This window comes from Aquarana catesbeiana, linkage group LG12 (assembly GCF_042186555.1).
Source record: "Aquarana catesbeiana isolate 2022-GZ linkage group LG12, ASM4218655v1, whole genome shotgun sequence".
Classification (NCBI taxonomy): domain Eukaryota; kingdom Metazoa; phylum Chordata; class Amphibia; order Anura; family Ranidae; genus Aquarana; species Aquarana catesbeiana.
Genome location: NC_133335.1, coordinates 235,413,610 through 235,432,418, shown reverse-complemented (window position 1 = coordinate 235,432,418; position 18,809 = coordinate 235,413,610). Strand labels below are relative to the sequence as shown.

Here is an 18,809-nt window from a genome sequence, read left to right as displayed (position 1 = left end):
CCTCAAGCTCACTTATTCTGCTTTCTGCAGCAGTGGTACGCTCTCGAATTTTCTGAATATCTTGTCTGATGAGACTAACCTCCTCCTTGAGGCCACCAAATCGTACTTGTAGATTGTTTACAGAGGCTGTACATTTGTTAACTGCTTTTAAAATGTCTGCCAGTGTGGGCTGTGCACCCCCCTCCTCCTCCTCATGTTCTTCAGGCTCATCAGTTATAGCCTCACTATCCTCTCCCTGTATCAACATGGCCCCTGCTCCCTGTGCTTCCATACATTCTTCCTCCTCAGTGCTATTAAAGTCAGGGCATTCATTTAGTGACTGTGCTGCATCTAGGCCTGGTTTTTCAGACAGTTTTTGAGCATAGTACCTCATGTCCTTAGGGTGATCAGCGGAGCCATCCTTAGAGCCTTTCAGCTGCTTGTGCTGTCCCTCCTTCAGCTTGTCACGTTTCTGTGTGGACGGCGGAGCGGCGCCATGTTGAGGATCCATCCTGGAGCCTTCTCCTCTCTGTCCACGGGTCATCATGCCCTTCTGGTACACCGGAGCGGGCGCGGAATGTGCAGGGGGTTCTCCCCGTTCGATCTAGCCGAAAACGGGGGTAATAGAGTGCCGGTAACCGGATCAAATCAGGATCACTGCGGGAGCTCTGTGACTAGACGTCTGCTCACATGCCGCGCTGGCCACGCCCCCTTTATTATTATTATTTATTATTAATTTGTTCCATTCCATTTGTTTAGATGCGACATTCCTTATTTCGGATAATTCGTAACTTCAGATAAATTTGTATTTGTTACGTTCACAAACAGCCAAATTTGAAAGGAAATTCCATTACCTATAATGTAATAGTTAGTTATCAATAGTTAGCTATTATTTCGAATTTTACTGATTTTCTTTCTTGTTTTTCACATTTTTGAATTTTCCAATTTTTGAATTTTTGAATTTTCCAATTTTTTAATTTTTGAATTTCCAAATTTTTGAATTTTCGAATTTCCAAATTTTTGAATTTTCGAATTTCCAAATTTTTCATTTTTCGGATTTTCACATTTCCAAATTTTTTAGTTTTCAAATTTCCAAATTTTTCAATGTTCGAATTTCCAAATTTTTGAATTTTTGAATTTCCGATTTTCCACATTTTTGAATTTTCGAATTTCCAAATTTTTGAATTTCTGATTTTCCAAATTTTTGAATTTTTGAATTTTCGAATTTCCAAATTTTTGAATTTTCGAATTTCCGAATTTTTGAATTTCCGAAAAATACAAAAAAAACGAATGAAACTAAAACAAACATTTTTTGTCAGTGCACATGTCTAAAATCCAATGAATGAAAGGGGTGGACCAAGGAAAGGCTGGGGAGGAAAGAGCTAGATGCTGGACATCCGCCACCCACCCAGGCAGTCAGGCAGACTATCTGATTGGCTGCAGCTTCTAATGCACATTGTGAGAAGCTCACAGTGTGCAGTGATATCAGAGTATGCCATTTCAGTCCAGGAGGGGAGCCGCTACAACTGTGCGAGACTGATTGGAGGCCAGAGGTCACATTTAAATACAGATCTATGTTTTTTTACATTTTGCTCTCATTGGATATATTTGCTCTCTTCTCTGTACAGTGCTGGGAGACGTCGTTGGGACAGGAATTCTACAAGCTCTCCGTGTTCCAATTCCTCCAACTGGTGATGGAGTTCCTGCTTGTCCAGCTTCCCCGCAGGTAGAAACCCCCCCCCCCCCCCCCCAACAGTGGGCAGGATTAGGTCATGTGGGATATGCGGTAATCGCCAGGTGACCAATCAGAGATCATCGGTACCAAGCTTAAAAGATCTCCAACTATAACGCAAAGCAGGGAGATAAAACAGTCCCATCACTTAGTAAAATCAGCACATATTTCACGTTGTTAGGCACACATTGAGTGCCCGAGATGTTAACCCCTATCCCAGCCAGTGTCATTAGTACAGTGACAGTGTATAGTATTAGCACCGATCACCGTATTAGTGTCACTGGAGATGTCAGCGAAAGTTAGTCAGTTCCCACTCAGTGTCAATTAGTGTCAGATTTCCCACCTCACTATCACAGTCCCACTATAAATCGCTGATCACCACCATAAGTAGTATAAAAAAGATGAATAAATATGCCAGTATATAAAGTTGCCTTGAAAAAGTATTCATACCCCTTGGAATTTTCCACATTTTTTTCATGTTATAACCAAAACGTAAAGGTGTTTTATTGGGATTTTATGTGATAGACCAACACAAAGTGACACATAATTGTGAAGTGGAAGGAAAGTAATAAATGGTTTTCAATATTTTTTACAAATAAATATGTGAAAATTGTGTGGGGGGGGGGGCATTTGTATTCAGTCCCCTTTACTCTGATACCCCTAACTAAAATCTAGTTGAACAAATTGCCTTCAGAAGTCACCTAATCAGTAAATAGAGTCCACCTGTGTGTAACTTAATCTCAGTATAAATGCAGCTGTTCTGTGAAGCCCTCAGAGGTTTGTTAGAGAACTTTAGTGAACAAACAGCATCATGAAGGCCAAGGAACACACCAGACAGGTCAGGGATAAAGTTGTGGAGAAGTATAAAGCAGAGTTAGGTTATAAAAAAAATCCCAATCTTTGAACATCTCACGGAGCTCTGTTCAATCCATCATCAGAAAATGGAAAGAGTATGGCACAACTGCAAACCTACCAAGACATGGCCGTCCACCTAAACTGACCGGCCGGGCAAGGAGAACATTCATCAGAGAAGCAGCCAAGAGGTCCATGGTAACTCTGGAGGAGCTGCAGAGATCCACAGCTCAGGTGGGAGAATCTGTCCACAGGACAACTATTAGTCGTGTTCTCCACAAATCTGCCCTTTATGGAAGAGTGACAAGAAGAAAGACATTGGTGAAAGAAAGTCATAAGAAGTCCTGTTTGCAGTTTGTGAGAAGCCATGTGGAGGACACAGCAAACATGTGGAAGAAGGTGATCTGTCAGATGAGACCAAATATGAACATTTGGCCTAAAAGCAAATTGCTATGTGTGGTGGAAAACTAACACTGCACATCACCCTGAACACACCATCCCCACCGTGAAACATGGTGGTGGCAGCATCATGTGGTGGGGATTCTTTTCTTCAGCAGGGACAGGGAAGCTGGTCAGAGTTGATGGGAAGATGGATGGAGACAAATACAGGACAATCTTAAAAGAAAACCTGTTAGAGTCTACAAAAGACTTGAGACTGGGGCGGAGGTTCACCTTCCAGCAGGACAACAACCCGAAACATACAGCCAGAGCTACAATGGAATAGTTTAGATCAAAGTATATTCATGTGTTAGAATGGCCCAGTCACAGTCCAGACCTAAATCACATTGAGAATCTGTGGCAAGACTTGAAAATTGCTGTTCACAGACGCTCTCCATCCAATCTGACAGAGCTTGAGATATTTTACAAAGAAGAAGAATGTGCAAAAATGTCCCTCTCTAGATGTGCAAAGCTGGTGGAGACATCCCCAAAAAGACTTGCAGCTGTAATTGCAGAGAAAGGCGGTTCTACAAAGTATTGACTCCGGGGGGCGCCATACAAATGCCCCCCCACACTTTTGACATATTTATTTGTATCATTTATAATTTTCCTTCCACTTCTCAATTATGTGCCACTTTGTGTTGGTCTATCACATAAAATCCCAATAAAATACATTTACGTTTTTGATTGTAACATGACAAAATGTGGAAAGTTATAAGGGGTATGAATACTATTTTAAGGCACCGTATACCATAGTTTGTATACTCTATAACTTTCGCACAAACCAATTAATATACACTTATTGGTATTTTTTTTTACCAAAGATATGTAGCAGAATACATTTTGGCCTAAATTTATGAAGAAATTAATTTTTTTTTTTTTAGTAGAACATATTGGGGTTTTTTTTCAAAATTTTCGGTCATTTTTTTCATTTATGTAATAAAAAAATAAAAACTGCAGAGGTGATCAAATACCACCAAAAGAAAGCTATATTTGTGTGAAAAAATATATATAAATATAATTTGGGTACAGTGTTGCATGACCGAGCAATTACCAGTTAAAGCAGCACGGTGATAAACAACTAGGCAACCGCCCTTAACTAATTCAGACTTTGTTTTATGTTACTCAACTAAATAAAAAGTAAAAAAAAAATTGTGCAAATAAAAACAAATTCTCCTCCCCAGATCACGTCAAAAAGTATCCATACAAATAAATATTCTCATAAATTGCAAACATTCAGAACAAAAATCCCCAAACAATTAATTAAATATGTTACTATGTTATAAAGTGCAAGTGCTCAAACAAACAAACAAAAAAAATCATCAATAAATAAAAAAATTCATCAATGCCGAAAGTTCATAAAAGTGCAAAAAAAGTTGTGCAATAAAAGACCTTCTTTTTCTAGCTTATGATAAACATAGAAAAAAAGTGCAAAAAGTGCTTCAACAATAAATTTGTGCAAAGCAAAAAAGGAATGTTATGCACCCAGCAGTGGCATCGCTAGGGGGTGGCTTTTGGGGCCATAGCCCCGAATCTGGGGCCCAGAGCCCCGAGTCTCTGTAGGGGTCTCCAAGGAGAGGGGAGGCTCTCTGGGGACCCTGATGTAAGTGGGGGGCTCTCTAGGGACCCTGATTTTAAGGGGGAGGCTCTCTGGGGACCCTGATTTTAAGGGGGAGGCTCTCTGGGGACCCTAATTTTAAGGGGGAGGCTCTCTGGGGACCCTAATTTTAAGGGGGAGGCTCTCTGGGGACCCTGATTTTAAGGGGGAGGCTCTCTGGGGACCCTGATGTAAGGGGGAGGCTCTCTGGGGACTCTGATGTAAGGGGGAGGCTCTCTGGGGGACTCTGATGTAAGGAGGAGGCTCTCTGGGACCCTTATGTAAGTGGGGGGCTCTCTGGGGATATATACACACACGTATATTACTGTATATACATGTGTATGCCCGCCCAAGCGTATGACTTTCTTTACTATGCTGCTATGGGCTATAGCCCCAGATCTTTTGTAGACCTAGAAACGCCCATGGCACCCAGTGTCCTCCACCTTCACAGGGAGCTGGGTACTAAAGGTATAAAACATTAGTAGCATACACAGTTCAATCAAAATCTGCCCCAATCATTCCCAATCTGCATTCACATAGACCAGTGTGGGATTCGCAAGCTCAGGCTGCCAACAGGGAGTGCTTGTGCGGGATGATGTCACTCACTACCTCCGCCCTACGCGTTTCGACATTTGTCATCATCCGGAGCACAGTCCTGAATAGCAAAAAATAGCCTAGTCATGAAAACGGTAAAACCTTCTGGAGTTTAAGTGGGTAACCTATTGTCCTCCCTCTCTCCTCCACCAGGTTCCTGGTCTCCAGGTCGCAGTGCCAGGTGGTGCGTTGGTTCGGCAAGGAAAAATTCCGTCTCTCCCAGAATGTCCTGGACACAGTATACAGCCAGACGCTGGTGATGGGGGGAATGTTCTACGCCCCCTTACTTCCACTTCTCAATCTCATCTTCATCTTCATCACCTTCTATATTAAAAAGGTGAGAGGACAGATCCTGTTATATAATCCCCCCAAAAAAGACGCAATTCGCTTAAAAGGGAAAGTCTAGTCTTTGCAAAGATCTTTAGCTTTAGATAGGCAGAACCTCAGTGACGTCATCATGCAAATTACATTTTTCTATTCAATATAAGAAAAATATGGGAAATATGAATATAAAATGTGAAAAACGTGCTAAAGTTATTGTATAGTACACAGAGCAATCAAAGTTTACACTTACGCACACTGTACTTTCCTTGTAACGTCTTTCTTTGGTGCACCCTCCGCAGTATTCTCTGTACCGGCTGTGTGACGTGTCCAAGAAGCTGTACCGAGCCTCCACCTTAAGGATCATTTTTTGCTTTGTCCTTCTCTTGGGGCTCATCACCGTCTTCCTGCCTTTGATTTATCTTGTGACCAGGTGGGTGAAGGGGAAAAAAAATATTTTGAGGGAACGAGAGTGTGTATTGTGGGGATATAAGAGAGTCCACACGAGAGGTCTTCCTCAGGGCTTCTGAGGAAGTTCCGATTGGACGACACGCGTAAAGGGCAGAACCCTAGTGACGTCATCATGCAAATTTAAATTTTTCAATTTGATTAAAATTGGCATGTGGTGCTCTGTAATGCTCATTCCCTCTACACCTAAGTGTATAGGGAGCTGATGGACGTGTCTGAGCCATCCCCATAGAGAGAAGTGGTGGCTTCAAGTCCTGAGCTTTCAGGCTGCCTTTCCTATCATTGTGCCTGCCTTTCATGGAGCTGGATGTGAGCAGTATATCTCCCTTTATAACAAAGTGCATGTGGGTGGGGCGTCGGCACAGGGACTCTGGAGTGAGCTCTCACTAGCGCCCCCAGTGGCCACATGAAATGGCAGAATTCCAGAATAAAAGCGAGACTCCTCCAAGAGCGCACGTGATGACTTTTTGTAAGCCATGCCCAAACTTCTACACTGTTGACAAGGCAAGAGTCCATTGCTGGCAGCAAATCCAAAGTTTGGTAGCAATAATCTACAACAGGTAGTAAAATCCATGACTTCCAGCATAAGTCTATATACTATAAGTCTTTACCCCGTGGAACCCCAACTGGGCTCCCACAAGGGGTGGTGACCCATCAGGCTTACATCTTAGCAGATCAGTCCCCAAAATGCCCCTGACCTAGACTCAACTCCCTTTTTTATATGTTTCGTCCAGCAGAGGGCGGTACTCCTTAGAAAAGCCCGGGAAAACCTGGTCAGCAGAGTTAACCCTTACCTAACATAAAGCACCATCTCTGCAGGGCAATGTTAACTAAGCAGTGCAACTTACACAGCAGAAAGTACTTTTACCCCCCCGAAGGTACTAAACATAACCAGCACAGAAATACCGCAGCCAGCACCCGCTGAGACCTCCTAAAACTAGATAGCGTGCAGTGTGTGCATCTGTTTTGCTAGATGGATCTGGGAAAACACGTTTTTTTCACAAAAACGTATGTAACCAATACTTATGCCAGGAGGATAAATTGCCCCTTTTCCCGTGTAGCCTGTAGGGGAAAGCCTACTGTGCCTAATGGTAGAGCCAGACCTGAGAGCCATGAGAAGTGTGGGAACTGGTGGTTGTTATCAATGGTATTTGAATTGCTGAACTTTTCTTACTTGTTACTGTTATAAAACACTGACAGCGTCCGTCCATCTCACTCCTGTGGCCCGTTTGCGGAATACACCACTCCTTGGGAGGCCGTTCAGAACAGCACTCGCTCAGCGCTGCCCCCTACAGTCCTGACCGTGTTGGGATATGCCACATCAGAGACCAGCGCCTACACCCTGCTCTTTGTACTTTGGTAAGTTACAAGATTTAACTAATTCCTCTCTCTTAACCCCCTATGGACCAGAGCAATTTCTAAATAACAAACATGTTATACCTTCCTGCTCTGTGTAATGGTTTTGCACAGAGTAGCCCAGATCCTCCTCTTCTGGGGTCTCCTGTCAGCACTGCAGGCCCCTCCTTCCTGCAACGTGCCCCCCATAGCAAGCAGCTTGCTATGGGGGGCACCTGAGCAGGCTCGCTCCCAAGCCGCTGTTCACACACGGAGCATGGCTGGACCCCACCCTTATTCTCTCATTCTCTCACTGACAGAAACCATGAAATCAGGCCAAGTCAGAAGTACAGTTAAATCCCACTTGTTTAATAATAAAAGTAAAAAGAACAAACGTAGTCAAAACATAGCCAAAGTTCTGTAACCAGAACGGATAGTCAGCCAAGCCAGAAGTCAGGGATCAATGTAGCAAGCAAGCAGGACCTGGAGCCAGAAGGGATGTCAGCAAAGCCAGTCTTGAACAGGATCGCAGGAGATAGTCTCTGTGATGTTGACCAAGGCGAAGGCAGAGATCCTCTGGACTGGACGGCTTAAGTAGGCAGGACTGACGAGCAGGATATCATCAACAGCTGAGTAACTGTGGAGAGAAATAGGAGCTGGCAATTAGCCGACAGTTGAGCGGCCAGCTCAGAGAAGGAAGGGCTGAGCCCAGCCCTGACACTCACTGGCTGTGATTGACAGTAGTGGGAGCCAATGGCTACCGCTGCTGTCTTAGCCAATGGAAAAACCCTTGTAAATGGGACTTTTACGGCAACACATACCGATGCTGTAAATTATTACTCTTTAAGTTCCACATAGTGTAAAAATACAAACTTTATTTATAACAAACAACAAATTGGATGGGCAGCCAATAAGGACAGAGAGAACCAGGGGGGCCGAAGGCTCTCATGCACATCGTTGGATCGAGATGGGGCTCAGGTAAGTTTTAGGGGGGCTGCTGAACACAGAAGGAGTTTTACCTTCATGCATTGAATGCATGAAGGTAAAAAAAAAAACGTAAAGTGATTGTAAAGGTTTGTTTTTTATTTTAAATTTTTTAAAATAACAAACATGTTATACTTACCTCCTCTGTGCAAGGGTTCCTCTTCTGGGGTCCCCCCCGGTGGTGTTCCTGGCTCCTCCTCCTCATCGAGTGCCCCCACGGAGAGCCGCTTTCCATGGGGGGCACCCGTGAGGATTTGGCCCCGCCCCCGGCTCCCGTGTCACTGAATTTGATTGACAGCAGCAGGAGGCCAATGGCTCCCGCTGCTATCAATCTTTTCAATGAGGACCAGAGACAGCGGCTGGACTCGTGCTCGTCGCTGGAACAATCGGGTTCAGGTAAGTAAAAGGGGGGCTCTGGGGGGGGGGGAGGGGCAGCTGCACCACAGAAGGTTTTTCAGCTTAATGCATAGAATGCAAACCTTGAGACTGTGGGAAGCCGACTGTGACTCCTTGTGGCTTCACAGCTGGCTCATCACTGTACAGTGGAACCTTGGATTACGAGTATAATCTGTTCCAGAAGAATGCTTGTAATCAAATAGCGCTCGCATATCAAAGCGAGTTTCCCCATAGAAGTCAATGGACACTAAGATAATTTGTTCCGCATTGACTTCTATTGCATGCAATACCGCATGTGGCCATTGGTGGGAAGGGGGGCGTAGGAGAGCCTCGGAAATACTCAGGGACAGCTCGGCTAAACTCAGAAAGCCTCAGAAAGCCTCGGAAACACTCGGGAACTGAGTATTTCTGAGTATTTCTGAGTGTTTCTGAGTGTTTCTGAGTATTTCCGAACAGTTCCGAACCGTTCCGAGTGTCACCAGCGCCCCCACACCTCTGGCCAAACGCGGTACTGCACACTCCATCAGCTTGAATTCTGTTCGTTTTGTGAGACAACACTCGCAATGTTTATATTTTTTTACGAATTTCCTTTCAAATTTGGCTGTTAGTGAACGTAACCAATACGAATTTATCCAAAATGACGAATTATCCGAAATAACGAATGCCGCATCTAAATGAATGGAATGGAACAAATTAATAATAATAAATAATAATAAAAACATTTTATTATTATTATTTATTATTATTAATTTGTGATGCTCCATTTGTTTAGATGCGGCATTCGGTATTTCGGATAGTTCGGAACTTTGGACAAATTTGTAATCGTTGCATTCACTAAGAGCCAAATTTGAAGGGAATTTCTGATACCTAGAATTGAATAGTTAGTTATTATTAGTTAGTTATTATTTCGGATTTTCTAATTGTAGAATTTCCGGATTTTCAAATTTTCGAATTTCCAGATTTTCGAATTTCTGGATTTTTGGATTTTTGAATTTCGATCATAACTAGTGACCCAAAAAATGAAAAAGAAAAAAAAAACAAATGAAACAAAAACAAACGAATTTTTCGGCAGTGCACATGTCTGATAAAGGAAATAAAACCTAAAAAAAAAAAAAAAAAAAAGAAAATAAATGCAGCCGCCACAGCTACAAATCGGTAATATTCTGCAATATATGACTTTTCTGTCATTTAATACCGATCACGCCCAGTTTTGTTTCTGTGCTTCTACATTCCTCTTCTGTGAATATTTTTGAGACTTTTCACCCCAAATAATCTTCCTGTCTTGCAGCCTCACTCTCACTTCCCTTGCGTCCCGTGTGCGTCAGAACGAGAAGGATGTGGAGCAGCTGAAGGATCTTTTGTCCAATGTAAGTCTGTAGACAGGCAAGGTTCTCATAGCTCCTATAGATTTTATCTCTGCCAGTCTAATGGTGCCCGTATACCCTCACCGGCCACTTTATTAGGTCCCCCTTGCTAGTAGCAGGTTGAACTCCCTTTATTAGGTCCACCTTGCTAGTAGAAGGTTGGACTCCCTTTATTAGGTCCACCTTGCTAGTAGAAGGTTGGACCCCCTTTATTAGGTCCCCCTTGCTAGTAGCAGGTTGAACTCCCTTTATTAGGTCCACCTTGCTAGTAGCAGGTTGGACTCCCTTTATTAGGTCCACCTTGCTAGTAGAAGGTTGGACCCCCTTTATTAGGTCCCCCTTGCTAGTAGCGGGTTGGACTCCCTTTTATTAGGTCCACCTTGCTATTAGCAGGTTGGACCCCCTTTATTAGGTCCACCTTGCTAGTAGCGGGTTGGACTCCCTTTATTAGGTCCCCCTTGCTAGTAGCAGGTTGGACTCCCTTTATTAGGTCCCACTTGCTAGTAGCGGGTTGGACCCCCTTTATTAGGTCCCCCTTGCTAGTAGAAGGTTGGACTCCCTTTATTAGGTCCCCCTTGCTAGTAGAAGGTTGGACTCCCTTTATTAGGTCCCCCTTGCTAGTAGCAGGTTGAACTCCCTTTATTAGGTCCACCTTGCTAGTAGCAGGTTGGACTCCCTTTATTAGGTCCACCTTGCTAGTAGAAGGTTGGACCCCCTTTATTAGGTCCCCCTTGCTAGTAGCGGGTTGGACTCCCTTTTATTAGGTCCACCTTGCTATTAGCAGGTTGGACCCCCTTTATTAGGTCCACCTTGCTAGTAGCGGGTTGGACTCCCTTTATTAGGTCCCCCTTGCTAGTAGCAGGTTGGACTCCCTTTATTAGGTCCCACTTGCTAGTAGCGGGTTGGACCCCCTTTATTAGGTCCCCCTTGCTAGTAGAAGGTTGGACTCCCTTTATTAGGTCCCCCTTGCTAGTAGAAGGTTGGACTCCCTTTATTAGGTCCCCCTTGCTAGTAGCAGGTTGAACTCCCTTTATTAGGTCCACCTTGCTAGTAGCAGGTTGGACTCCCTTTATTAGGTCCACCTTGCTAGTAGAAGGTTGGACCCCCTTTATTAGGTCCCCCTTGCTAGTAGCGGGTTGGACTCCCTTTTATTAGGTCCACCTTGCTATTAGCAGGTTGGACCCCCTTTATTAGGTCCACCTTGCTAGTAGCGGGTTGGACTCCCTTTATTAGGTCCCCCTTGCTAGTAGCGGGTTGGACCCCCTTTATTAGGTCCCCCTTGCTAGTAGAAGGTTGGACTCCCTTTATTAGGTCCCCCTTGCTAGTAGAAGGTTGGACTCCCTTTATTAGGTCCCCCTTGCTAGTAGAAGGTTGGACTCCCTTTATTAGGTCCACCTTTCTAGTAGTGGGTTGGACCCCCTTTGGCCTTCATTCTTGGTGGCATAGATACAACAAGGTGTTGGAAACGTTCCTCAGAGATTTTTCTCCATAGTGACATGATAACATCACACAGTTGCTGCAGATTTGTCGGCTGCACATCCATGATGCGCATGGTTGTAACTAGGGATGAGCCGAACACCCCCCTGTTCGGTTCGCACCAGAACATGCGAACAGGAAAAAAATTCGTTCGAACACGCGAACACCGTTAAAGTCTATGGGACACGAACATGAATAATCAAAAGTGCTAATTTTAAAGGCTAATATGCAAGTTATTGTCAATAAAAGTGTTTGGGGACCTGGGTCCTGCCCCAGGGGACATGGATCAATGCAAAAAAAAGTTTTAAAAACGGCCGTTTTTTCAGGAGCAGTGATTTTAATAATGCTTAAAGTCAAACAATAAAAGTGTAATATCCCTTTAAATTTCATACCTGGGGGGTGTCTATAGTATGCCTGTAAAGGGGCGCATGTTTCCCGTGTTTAGAACAGTCTGACAGCAAAATGACATTTTGAAGGAAAAAACTCATTTAAAACTACCGCGGCTATTGCATTGCCGACAATACACATAGAAGTTCATTGATAAAAACGGCATGGGAATTCCCCACAGGGCAACCCCGAACCAAAATTAAAAAAAAAAAATGATGTGGGAGTCCCCCTAAATTCCATACAAGGCCCTTCAGGTCTGGTATGGATATTAAGGGGAACCCCAGCCAAAATTTAAAAAAAAAATTGACGTGGGGTTCCCCCTAAATTCCATACCAGACCCTTCAGGTCTGGTATGGATTTTAAGGGGAACCCCGCGCCAAAAAAAAAAAAAAAAAACGGCGTGGGGTCCCCCTAAAAATCCATACCAGACCCTTATCCGAGCACGCAACCTGGCAGGCCGCAGGAAAAGAGGGGGGGACGAGAGTGCGGCCCCCCCCCCCTCCTGAACCGTACCAGGCCACATGCCCTCAACATTGGGAGGGTGCTTTGGGGTAGCCCCCCAAAGCACCTTGTCCCCATGTTGATGAAGACAAGGGCCTCATCCCCACAACCGTGGCCGGTGGTTGTGGGGGTCTGCGGGCGGGGGGCTTATCGGAATCTGGAAGCCCCCTTTACCAAGGGGACCCCCAGATCCCGGCCCCCCCCCTGTGTGAAATGGTAAGGGGTTACTTACCCCTACCATTTCACTAAAAAACTGTCAAAAATGTTAAAAATGACAAGAGACAGTTTTTGACAATTCCTTTATTTAAATGCTTCTTCTTTCTTCCTTCATCTTCTTCTTCTTCTGGTTCTTCTGGCTCTTCTGGTTCTTCCTCCGGCGTTCTCGTCCAGCATCTCCTCCGCGGCGTCTTCTATCTTCTTCTCCTCGGGCCGCTCCGCACCCATGGCATGAGGGGGGAGGCTCCCGCTCTTCTCTTCATCTTCTTCTTCATCTTCATCTTCTTCTTCATCTTCTTCTTCTTCTTCTCTTCTTCATCTCTTCTTCCTTCTTCATTTCTTCTGCGGGCCGCTCCGCATCCATGCATGGAGGGAGGCTCCCGCTGTGTGACGGCGTCTCTTCGTCTGACGGTTCTTAAATAACGGGGGGCGGGGCCACCCGGTGACCCCGCCCCCCTCTGACGCACGGGACATGACGGGACTTCCCTGTGGCATTCCCCGTGACGTCACAGGGAAGTCCCGTCAATTCACCGTGCGTCAGAGGGGGGCGGGGTCACCGGGTGGCCCCGCCCCCCGTTATTTAAGAACCGTCAGACGAAGAGACGCCGTCACACAGCGGGAGCCTCCCTCCATGCATGGATGCGGAGCGGCCCGCAGAAGAAATGAAGAAGGAAGAAGAGATGAAGAAGAGAAGAAGAAGAAGAAGAAGAAGAAGATGAAGAAGAAGATGAAGAAGAAGATGAAGAGAAGAGCGGGAGCCTCCCCCCTCATGCCATGGGTGCGGAGCGGCCCGAGGAGAAGAAGATAGAAGACGCCGCGGAGGAGATGCTGGACGAGAACGCCGGAGGAAGAACCAGAAGAGCCAGAAGAACCAGAAGAAGAAGAAGATGAAGGAAGAAAGAAGAAGCATTTAAATAAAGGAATTGTCAAAAACTGTCTCTTGTCATTTTTAACATTTTTGACAGTTTTTTAGTGAAATGGTAGGGGTAAGTAACCCCTTACCATTTCACACAGGGGGGGGGCCGGGATCTGGGGGTCCCCTTGGTAAAGGGGGCTTCCAGATTCCGATAAGCCCCCCGCCCGCAGACCCCCACAACCACCGGCCACGGTTGTGGGGATGAGGCCCTTGTCTTCATCAACATGGGGACAAGGTGCTTTGGGGGGCTACCCCAAAGCACCCTCCCAATGTTGAGGGCATGTGGCCTGGTACGGTTCAGGAGGGGGGGGGGGCCGCACTCTCGTCCCCCCCTCTTTTCCTGCGGCCTGCCAGGTTGCGTGCTCGGATAAGGGTCTGGTATGGATTTTTAGGGGGACCCCACGCCGTTTTTTTTTTTTTTTTTTTGGCGCGGGGTTCCCCTTAAAATCCATACCAGACCTGAAGGGTCTGGTATGGAATTTAGGGGGAACCCCACGTCAATTTTTTTTTTAAATTTTGGCTGGGGTTCCCCTTAATATCCATACCAGACCCGAAGGGCCTTGTATGGAATTTAGGGGGACCCCCACATCATTTTTTTTTTTTATTTTGGTTCGGGGTTGCCCTGTGGGGAATTCCCATGCCGTTTTTATCAATGAACTTCTATGTGTATTGTCGGCAATGCAATAGCCGCGGGTAGTTTTAAATGAGTTTTTTCCTTCCAAATGTCATTTTGCTGTCAGACTGTTCTAAACACAGGAAACATGCGCCCCTTTACAGGCATACTATAGACACCCCCCAGGTACGAAATTTAAAGGGATATTACACTTTTATTGTTTGACTTTAAGCATTAATAAAATCACTGCTCCTGAAAAAACGTCCGTTTTTAAAACTTTTTTTTGCATTGATCCATGTCCCCTGGGGCAGGACCCGGGTCCCCAAACACTTTTTATGACAATAACTTGCATATAAGCCTTTAAAATTAGCACTTTTGATTTCTCCCATAGACTTTTAAAGGGTGTTCCGCGGCATTCGAATTTGCCGCGAACACCCCAAATTGTTCGCTGTTCGGCGAACTTGCGAACAGCCAATGTTCGAGTAGAACATGAGTTCGACTCGAACTCGAAGCTCATCCCTAGTTGTAACCAGTGGCAAGATCCGCTCCCGCTCTGGTCACCCGCACTCCCCCCCGGGGGTATCACGGTAGGTCGGTCCCTCATCCAGCCCCGCACTTACCCAATCTAGGTTCCGGGCAGGGGTCTCCTCCTCCTCTGCATCACGGCGGCTTCCGCCCTGTGCGTCTCCTCCCTCCTCCTAGGCGTCCACCAATAGGATCGCCTGTCCTTTCAGCCAATCGGGTGATGGGTCTCATGACCCACTTCCTGATCGGCCGGGAGGAGGATCAGTGTGAGAATAGCGAACATTCATTCGCTAATGTCACACAACTGGGTGGGCTCGGGGCGCAGTGCTCTGCGCCCCGAGCCCACCCTTTTTTTGCAGCCTATTAGAGCCTCTGGCTCTAATCACATGCTTCTAAAAAAACACCCCCGCCATTGGAATCCATGTGTCCGGTGCCCTGCTTGTATGATCAGAGGGCCGGACGCATGGATAGGGGCAGCTGTGCAAAAGGAGCTAGGCATGCCAATGGTGACACAGACAGTAAGAAAAAAAAAAGACAGGGGGTCTAACCCCTCACCAGTCTACCCAGAAATACAGAAAAATGAGTAGATTAGGGGGCCAGACGCATAGATGGGGGGGGGGCGGCGCCCGTGCGCCCCCTACAGACGGGCCGCCACTGGTTGTACCGAGTGGTTGTTTTTGTTACTGCTGCCTTCCTATCATCTTGAACCTTATCTCTAAGGTTGGAACAACGCCTCATGGGTGGTCTTCGGATGATCAGTTTAGTGATTTTCAATATTTCTTTGTCTATTCAGCAAATCGACGATAAAAAATTTCTGGTACGAAGACTGAAAGAGACAGAAGACCAGCAAAGCCCCGACACAGAAGATGAATCTCCCTCTGTGTGATGTGGCCGGCCGAAGGATTATTGCCGAGTTTGAAGAGCGAATAGAAATTCAGCTGAAATGGCAACTTTTCTCTCATTGCACCAAAAACACACATTTGTTTAGACGAGTGCAGAACGAAAAAATGTGTTTTGATTCGTTTCGATCCGTTATTGGCATAAATTCATTTAGTTAGATTAGTTTAATTCGTTTTTAGAATTTGTTTTGCTTATTCGTTATCGAATCGATTCTAATTTTTCGAAATTCGGATTGATTCAAAATGTTTTCGAGTAGTTTTCGAATTCAAATCGTTTTCCAATTTCCAAAGAGAATAAAATAGAATAGAAAATAAAGGAATAGAATAGAAAAAAATATATATATATATATTTTTCTATTCCTTTATTTTCTATCCTATTTTATTCTCTTTGAAAATTGGAAAACGATTTGAATTCGAAAACTACTCTAAATTTATTCGAAAAACACTTTAAATCAATCCGAATTCGAAAAATTTGAATCGATTCGATAACGATATAAACAAAACAAACTCTTTGTAAATTGGAAAACGATTCGCATTCGAATTTCGTCCGAATTTTTTTTTTTTTGTTATTCCTGATTCGTTTAAATTTCGGTACTATTCTAATTCGGAAATTCGGATACATCCGAAAAATGAACGAAACGAACCGCACATGTCTACATTTCTTCCTGTCACCCACAGAGAGACTATTGTAAGAGATACTCAATGGGTTTTTACTGTGAATTAAACTAACTTCAGTAATTGGAAGATGCCATAGCCAGTGGTGGCTGGTGTTTTTTTTTTTTTTCCTGGGGGGGCAGCAAACAACCCCCCTACCCCCCCCCCCCCCCGGGCGGCCAGGAAGTCCTCTGCGCCCCGAGCCCACCCTTTTTTAAAGCCTGTAAATCTCGTGCTGAAAATCCCTCACCATTGGAATCCATACGTCCGGTGCCCTGCATGTATGATCAGGGGGCCGGACGCATGGATAGGGGGAGCGGCGCCCGTGCGCCCTCTATGGACGGGCCGTCACTGGCCGTGGCTCTTCTTTATTAAGGGACAGCCTGCCTAAAAGAGAAGTACTGGTGCTGTTTGCTCTCCTTTTAGCTGACCCATAGAGCTCTGGGAATCCTTTGTCATGGATTTTTTTATTTTTTTTATATATACTTATATTATATATATTTTTTTATATACATTTTATATACATTCATATTATATATATTTTTAAGTACCACTATGAAATTATTATTTTTTGGGGGGATTGCATGGGGACACAATGGATCTCTGGGATAGAGGCCATGCCTCCAATCACAATCAATTTGTAAAATAAAAACAAAGCTGATGTACTATATAAACTATATTGCATTTATAAACTGCATACAGCTATCACAATGCAATGATGTATGTTAATACCTCCCTGTTCAGCCACCCAGGTGTCCAAAAACACACATTTGTTCCTGTCCCCCACAGAGAGACTATTGTAAGAGATACTCATTTGGTTTTAACTGTGAATTAAACTAACTTCAGCAATTGGAAGATGCCAGTTTTATTAAGGGACAGCCTGCCTTAAAGAGAAGTACTGGTGCTGATTGCTTTTCTATTAGCTGACCCATAGAGCTCTGGGAATCCTTTGTCATGGATTATTTTTTTTATTTTTAGCTACCACTATAAAATTATTTTTTTCTTGGGGATTGCATGGGGACACAATGGATCTCTGGGATAGAGGCCATGCCTCCAATCACAATCAATTTGTGAAAATAAAAACAAAACTGATGTACTATATAAACTATATTGCATTTATAAATATAGCTATCAGAATGCAATGATGTATGTTAATACCTCCCTGTTCAGTCACCCAGCTGTGCAAAAGGAATCACTTAAAGCTGAACTGGAGCTAGGCCTGTCAATGGTGACACAGACAGTAATAAATAAATTACATGGGGGGGGGGGTCTAACCCCTCACTAGTCTACCCAGAAATACAATAAAATCAGTTTTGGCTTTAGACTTTAACTAAGCTAAATATTAGGCTCCATTCACAAAGCAAGCACACGTTTGGGTCCCTATTTTCAAAGTGACAGTTGTTTTCAGGGGGGCGTCCTATCAGATTTGGAAATTACAGTCACAAATGGCTAAAATAAATATCCTTCTACTTGTGTTAGAGCTCAATGAAAGGCTGCACTTTCATTTCCAGGACAGAAGCTCCCGAAAGTGTGTGTATTCAGAGACCACGTGGCCAAACGGCTGCAATTAGGCTCGTCGCCACTAGATGGCGATGATTAAAGGGTTGAAGCCCAGCTCCAGCTTTTAAGGGATTGGGTGCCAAGAAAACAAACCACCAGCAACTTGAGAATTAATAAGGTGAATGCATAGCTCCCAACTGTCCCGGAATTCGAGGGACCGTCCTGGATTTCGAGGGACCATCCCGGATTTCGAGGGACCGTCACGGATTTCGAGGGACCATCCCTGATTTCGAGGGACCGTCCCGGATTTCGAGGGACCGTCCCGGACTTTGAGGGACTGTCCCGGATTTCGAGGGACTGTCCCTGATTTGAAACAACGTTCCTCTGTCCCTCTTTCCTCCTCATTTCTCCCCGGAATTTCGGTCTGATCTATATAGATGTATCTAAAATGCACTGTTTATCTTTCCAAAAGTGTTTCCTAGTGCTAAACCTTTCATCCAATTTCTAAACTGTAAATTTCAAAAGGCCGGTATAAAGGAATAGTAGTGGTAAAAAAACAAAAAAAAAAAAAGAACTTGTCGGTGTAACAAATTATTATTGTTTTTTAATTCTCCTTTAAGGGGGCCCTCAACCTACAGGACAAAGGAATACGTAAGATTAACTGACTGACAGGTTCGTTTTACCTATGGCCATTAACTTACGCTGCAATATTGCTAAGCCCCATTACACTCACCAGCCACTTTATTAGGTACACCTGTTTAATTGCTTGGTAACACAAATTGCTGATCAGCCAATCACATAGCAGCAACTCAATGCATTTAGGCATCTAGACGCGGAGAAGACGACTTGCTGAAGTTCAAACCGATCATCAGAATGAGGAAGAAAAGGGGATTGAAGTGACGAGGAAAGTGGCATGGTTGTTGGTGGCAGACGGGCTGATCTGAGTATTTCTGGGTTTTTCACACACAACCATCTCTCGGGTTTACAGAGATTAGTGGGAAAAAGAGAAAATATCCAGTGTGCGGCAGTGTGGAGGAAAATGCCTTGTTGAAGTCAGAGGAG

General features: G+C 44.6%; 1 protein-coding gene across 2 annotated transcripts in view; it reads left to right on the top strand.

Annotated features, from left to right (window-relative positions):
* Positions 1-15,849, top strand: part of TMC8 (transmembrane channel like 8) — a 59,058-nt gene extending 43,209 nt beyond the window's left edge. For both annotated transcript variants that reach the window (XM_073606935.1, XM_073606934.1), the window contains exons 11-16: positions 1,608-1,705; positions 5,346-5,529; positions 5,816-5,946; positions 7,182-7,340; positions 9,985-10,063; positions 15,488-15,849. In XM_073606935.1, coding sequence (XP_073463036.1) covers positions 1,608-1,705; positions 5,346-5,529; positions 5,816-5,946; positions 7,182-7,340; positions 9,985-10,063; positions 15,488-15,580 — 744 coding nt within the window. In that variant the 3' untranslated portion in view covers positions 15,581-15,849. The remainder of the gene's footprint in view (positions 1-1,607; positions 1,706-5,345; positions 5,530-5,815; positions 5,947-7,181; positions 7,341-9,984; positions 10,064-15,487) is intronic.
* Positions 15,850-18,809: the final 2,960 nt, after the last annotated feature.